At 48.4% G+C, this 6,462-nt stretch overlaps 1 protein-coding gene across 1 annotated transcript in view; it reads right to left on the minus strand.

Moving 5' to 3' along the window:
• Positions 1 to 4,151, minus strand: part of dipk1c (divergent protein kinase domain 1C) — a 42,705-nt gene extending 38,554 nt beyond the window's left edge. The window contains exons 1-2 of the mRNA XM_084940302.1: positions 3,386 to 4,151; positions 127 to 989 (exon numbers count right to left, since the gene is read on the minus strand). Coding sequence (XP_084796428.1) covers positions 127 to 351 — 225 coding nt within the window. The 5' untranslated portion in view covers positions 352 to 989; positions 3,386 to 4,151. The remainder of the gene's footprint in view (positions 1 to 126; positions 990 to 3,385) is intronic.
• Between the last annotated feature and the right edge of the window lie 2,311 nt (positions 4,152 to 6,462).

A 6,462-nucleotide genomic window follows, 5' to 3' on the forward strand; every position in this document is an offset into this window, starting at 1 on the left:
CCAGCCTTCCAATCACAGGCCCTGCTCCATCTCCTGAGCCACACACAGGTGTGCACACGACTCATCCACCCAACCCCACCACAAAAACCAGACTCCTGTGCTAACTGAAGGCCTGGACTGACTCACCAGTCTCTGTAGGATCCTCTTGCTCTTGTCGTCGGTGCAGAAGTCAGACAGGATGGTCCTGTGGACCAGAACCAGGCCGTTCAGGAACAACCAGGACCCGAACCAGAGCAGAGCGAAGACCAGTGTCCCCCGACGAGACCACAGCCTGAGGCCCAGCCACCGGAGCAGGCACAGGCCGCCGCCGCCACGACCCCCTCCGCCGGACCCCAGCCCTCCCGGGAGCATGGCGGTGGATGCTGCAGGGCGCCGTCAGTCAGAAACGATCCTCAAAGCGTCCTCTGAATATTCAGCTAGGAACAGATTCTGAAACATCCGAATGTTTCAGTAAGTTTGATTTGTAGTTTCGTAATGTTGAATATTCCCTTTAAAAGTTCAGATTGTCTCTCGTAAGTGAGACAAACTCTGTGTCACTGGCATGTTCCAGTCCGAAAACAAGCAGGTGTTCGCTGGCCTCCTTTCAGAGCGATGCTCTTCTGTGATGTCAGGTCCAGAGCGTCGCTGGACACTCAGTGACCGACCAGACACAACAGTCTGTGCTCATCACAGACACACAGCCCAGCTCTGCAGGAAAGATCTGAAGCTTTGTTTGTGCTCGATGCCGTCGTGTTGTTTCATATCCAACCTGCTGATTTATTTTCCACTCACAGAGTCAGCGAGAGAAATCCGAGGAGTCGCCTTCGAGCTGCGTGACACGGGCGTCCGGGCTCGTCTGCAGCGCCGTGTGGCATCTGCACGCACGCGCACACACAGACGCACGCACACTCGCTCAGTCCCACAGATCTGCGTCTCCACTGTCCTCGCGTCACCTCCTCGTGGCGTCGGCAGCTCTTGTGGTCGTCTCGCTGTCGAGCTGAAAAATGTCCCTGAAAAACATTTAGAGAGAAAAAAGTTGAACAGACTGCAGCTCTGGATTCTGGAGACGAGGATTTAATGAGAGGAAAAACAGAAACTGAATTCATACAAAGAAACAACAGTGAGGAAGACCCTGATGAAGATGTGAGAGGAGGGATTTGAATCTAAAGAAAGGACAGCAGGTGGCATTCAAGGAAGTTCCCAGAATCAAACATTCGATTTCAGGAGCTTTAAATGTTTTAAATCGCGAGTTTTTAAAAAGCCATTCCTCCAGAAACGGTGACATCTCCAGAACGTTTAAAAGGAAACCAAACTAATGAAAGCTTCTCTTTCCCCACCGAAGAGCTCAGATGTTTCTGTAGACAAAGCTCATGAACTCGTCTTCTTCATCAGTTTGAGGAAGCCTGGGAGCTGCTGGCCTGGGTTCATGTGTTTCCTGCTCAGTGACAGAGCAGCGCCTTCGTTTTTAATCGCTGGAGAAATGTTGCAGAGACTCATTAAAGCTTGTGGCTGCGGTCGCTCTCTCTGAAGCATCCGGGGCATGAAGTGGGAGAAACCCGACTGCCGCAGCAGAAACACAAACATGTTTGAGAGAGTCAGGCGGTCAGCAGAGCTCGCTGGGATCAGAAGTCCAGATGATGAGCACCATCCAGGTCTTGTTGATGGGAAGCTGGGTGGAGGACAGGACGCTGCTGCAGACGGAGCAGCTGATACCCGCTCCTCTCCGCTGGCGGGTGGATGTTCGAGTTCTCGGAGTTTGGTTTTGAACATTGATGTACTTCGAGCCACTTTTCTGAATTAAAGCAGACGGCAGCGTCTCTGAAATAAACAGACCCTGCCAGAGCGTAAACACCTCCATAAATCATGAAGCGCTTTAATGATGCTGCGTACTTGGTGGGAAACAAACGACAGCAGTTCTCAGCAGAGATTTTACAGCTCGGCAGGGGTGGATCTGCTCTGAGATGCAACGGCCTCCTCAGAGGGGCCGCCATCATGTTTTACCAGTAAATATTTTACCGATACTTGACTCGGCTTCACTGCGTTAGCGCGTATTTCACACGCTACACGAACAGCTTGTGTCTGTATGTTTGCAAAGGTTTTCACTTGGACTCAAACTGTGGACAAATGAAACGCTCCGACGACGACAGCTTTACGACACACACAGAATTCCCAACGGCGGTGACAAACGACCGCATCCTCTGGCAGTCACACTCGACTGTGGGGAGGAAGAACTCCATTTTAACAGGAAGAGACATCTGGCCGAGCAACATCTGCAATAACTGGTTAAAGGGTGAGAGGAAATAGGGGTGGGGGTGTGAAGAAAGAGTGCTTAGTGCATCATGGGAAGTCCCACAGCAGGCTGACGTCATTAGCCAAACAATGCACTGTTTGTCCATCACTGTGGAAACAGATGAAGACAGAAAACTAACCAGCAGCTTGTTTCTGGTTGAGAGGCCGACAACAGCCACAAAGGATTTCTGTGGCTTGTTTATATTAAATAAAAGAAGATTTGAAGCTTTGAAACATGATAAAAAGCTTTCGTGACCACAGAAGGACGCAGAGACACGGCTGACACATCGTCACATAGCGAGCAGAAAGCAGCGTGACTGAGGAGGATTCAGATCCCCAGGAACAACCAGCGAGCCTGCAGCGCTCTGATAGGCTGATACGGTACCGTGAGGCCATTAAGATGAGAGGCCTGATTATTGTTAATCGTTTTTTCTTGGATGTATTTGACACACAGAGTCTGAAAAGCTTAAACAAAGGCTGATGGTGAACGTGACACCAGTACCTGATTGATATTCGAAGGAAATCCAAGAAAGCTGGAAGAAGTTGCATCGCTAGAACTGTTCACCGAGCATAAAGTTCATTTTAATGCGAGGAGCAGAGCACAGCCATTCATAACTCTGGAGGCGGCCGATACATCACAGTGTGGATCAAATTTATAACTGAGCAACACATTTAAGCTGAAATCTTCCTTTTTCTTCACCAGTGATGACTGATACAAACAACAGACTCATTAAGAAATCAATTCTGCTTCAGCTGGACATGCCTGGAGCTCGCAGCAGGTCTGCATCTATCGATGCAACAGGTGCTGAAGCTCTGCTGCCCTGCAGACCATCGTCACTCACAGAGAGCGCCTGCTGGAGCTTCTCCCACAAACGTGTGAATGTGGAGCGTTTGAGCAGCAGCTGTTCGAGCGTCGCTGCACTTCTCATGATGATAACAGTGTGTTTGCTTTCCTGTTGTTCTCATTGAAACACTAAAGCGCAGCTCCAGGTCTGTGACTGCGACAGAGCATAAACATCACTTTTACTGGGCGTGTCTGAAGTCTGAAATGATGCAGTGACCTTGATTTACACTGAAAGAGAAATAAACAGAGACGATATGAAATCTTGCCGCTCACCGTTAAACTGTTGTGTCGACGCTCAGGAAGCTCTGCAGCCGGCTGCCATGACAAAAAACCTCCAGCCAGGCTAAACTCATCAAAGCTTTTCTTCCAGATGATTAAACCTTTGCACAAACGTGCACATTAGCACTTCTTCTGCTCTTTTTTTCCTCCGCTGGTGTTTCTTCTCGCCCCCTCAGGTGATGATGATTATCTCTTTTCCCTCTCTGAAAAGAAAAGTCCTGAACCTGTCTTCTTATTTTAAAGACTGAAATAATCCCAAAGTTTTCCTCTGAGCTGATGAGACTCCAAAATGTGCAGCAGCTGCTGAAATGATCCAGAGGAAAACTGATGGTTTGTCCAGAGAAATGAAAGCAGACCGTGAGCCTGAGGTCTGCAGCTCCTCCACTCTTCTGTGTTTCAGCAGAAACTCTCGGCTGTGTCTCTGAGAGCAGCAGGAGGTGCAGGTTTCTGCTGCACCTGGGGACGAGGGGTCTGTGAGCCCTGACTCCGGTCTGACAGGCAGCCGCCGCTCCGGCAGTCCTCCGCTGTTCCAGAGCCTCTGGTTTCTCCTCAGAGTGCTGCCTCCTCCTGCTCCTCCTCGCTCTCTCAGTGTGCCGCTCCAGAGAGAGAGAGAGAGAGAGTGTGTGTGTGTGTGTGTGTGTGTGTGTGTGTGTGTGTGTCGCACTCAGGCTTGTTCGTTCAGCCTCGTTCCCTTCCTTCCTCTCTTCAGTCTGCTTCCTCTCTTTATTCCTCAGCTATGTTTTCTCATGTTGTGGGGACAAAAAAAGTCCCATGAAGCTCTAAAGCAGCTCCTCCTCCTCCTCCTCCTCACCCCCCTTCTCTTAAATACTCTTATACTCCCCCTCCCTCTCTTCTGCAGCTCTACCGAGGCTCGCCAAATTAAAAGCTCTCCCCCCATTTATCTCACTTTCCTTTTCTGTCCCGGCCTCCCTCCCTCTGCTGGGGCGCGCAGCTCAGAGCCTCATGGCGTGTTCGTAATTGCCTCATTTGTTAAAAAAAAGCCAATAAAGTTGTGCAAACATAAGAAGAGGGCAGCAGCAGCTCGATGCTTTGTTTGACGCCTCAGGGCCCAAAATTAAAGGTGCATTTAGTTATTTGTGGCCACTAGAGGGCAGAAAACCCCAAACATGCTGATGGATAAACGGATCTAATAATTACAGGTGTTGGTTTTTATTATCTTTATTCAAATTCCCTCTGACATGTGTGAAAATGCAGATATGTCAAAATACAACGTGAAACATAGAAGAGAGACTTCACACACCTTTGAGCTGCATTCACTCTTTACGCCCAGCGTTTGCTCCTCACAGAATTTAGTTTGAGTTCTTTGCATGTTTCTGTGATTTATTGAAGGATAATCGATGTTTAAAGACAGGTCAGAAAAAACGTTCAAAATTCAGCTGAAAAGTGGTGACCTTTCTTTTTCATAACGTCTGCAGGTCTCTGCAGCATGCTGAACATCAGCCTCTGAGCCAACCGCTGACTGATGGAGATGCCACAGCTCCACGCTGATCACAGGTTTCTGCTTTTTAAGCACTGACCACACCAAAAACATCCTCGATGACCAGCCTCTCCTACAGATCCAGGAGCGTTCTGGAGTCTGTGCATTTTCCAGCCTGATGGAGCGCCGCGTCTCGAGGCTAAACTCAACACTAAGTGGCTCTGAGATCAGAAAATTAACAATTTGTATCCGAGGCCAGGAAACTCCCCGGTCTTTAATCCCATTGAGAATCTGTGCTCAGTCCTTAAAAGGTGATTAGAAAAGTCTGCAAACTGATCATCTGGGTTTTCTGATGAAGCAGGAGTGGATCCAGCAAACCAAAAGATGTGTGGCCACGAACGTGGGAGGCTGCTGGTGTTCAGAGGCCAGAACTATCTGTTATAAACTTAACAGAGCTGCAGCTGAGAGTTTTTAGCAGACTCAGCATCATCCCTGTGACTGGTTATCAAACTCTCACCTGCACCATAAGGAGCTGGTGACAGAGCTGACGTAGAAGTTAAATAGTCTTTTTATTCCATTTACAGTTATTCATATTTTCCAGGTTCACTTCCTGCCCCGCTCAGAGCAAAGCGAGCGTCACTAACAGCAGGAGATCAGAAAGCATTAAAGGGGAGGTGGGTGGAGGTGGACGTGGTTGCAGAGCACTTTGCAGAGCAGCAGCACCTGTATACAGGCTGAAGAAGGTTAAATAATCTGAGATTAGCAAACCTGAAACACACAATAAAGAAAGCTGAGCTGCTGTAAGACGGCACCGAGAGGCTCCGGTGATTTATGTTTCATATTTTTATAAAGCACAACCACCACTAACAGAAAGAGAGGAGACAGGGCTGAAGATACTGGGACCAACCAGGATTAGAAAGGAGTCCATCAGAGGGACAGCTCAGAGGCAGACAGGCTGAGATGGAGGAGGGAGGACGGTGAAGATGGAGCTGCCAGGCAGGAGGAAACATCTGACATCATCTGCTAGAAATGCTGTCAAACCTAAACGACGAACTGTTCTCAGCGAGTGACAAAGTAAATCTGTGATGTTTGGGGGATTGTAGTTTGTGTTGTTGCTCCTTTAAGGCAGCTTGTTAGTAAGGAAGCGTCAGTTTAACTGAACCATCATATATTTCCTGAACTGAGTTTGCAAACTAACCTGAGGTATTACTGAGATCTTCATCATTCCTTTAAATAATCGCTGCTGCGTGGCGCAATCTGAATGTGAAGAAGATCTGAGGTATTTAAACCAGGTGACACATTATATCAGGTAAATCCTCCAATCAGGACACAGAAAGAGTTCTGATATCAGACTGAATGATCGGCTCACTGCAGTCTGACTCAGAGCTGAGAACAGAAACACTGAGGTGACTCAGAGGGGAGAATTAAATGGGTCCTAGCAGTGTAAACTCAGTACACTTCTATCAGAAACTGATGCTGAAAGCTGGTGCCAGGTGTAGAAAGTGCAGCTCGTCACGCTCAGAGGAAATCTGACAAAACAAAAACTAAACTTTATCCCAACTAAACCTGCAGGAGAAGCCCAGCAGAGCTTCGCGTCGCTCTAATTGCCAATTAGACCTCCAGGCTGTGCAGC

Source organism: Perissodus microlepis, chromosome 9 (assembly GCF_051167445.1).
Source record: "Perissodus microlepis isolate ML-2025 ecotype Zambia chromosome 9, ASM5116744v1, whole genome shotgun sequence".
Classification (NCBI taxonomy): Eukaryota; Metazoa; Chordata; class Actinopteri; order Cichliformes; family Cichlidae; genus Perissodus; species Perissodus microlepis.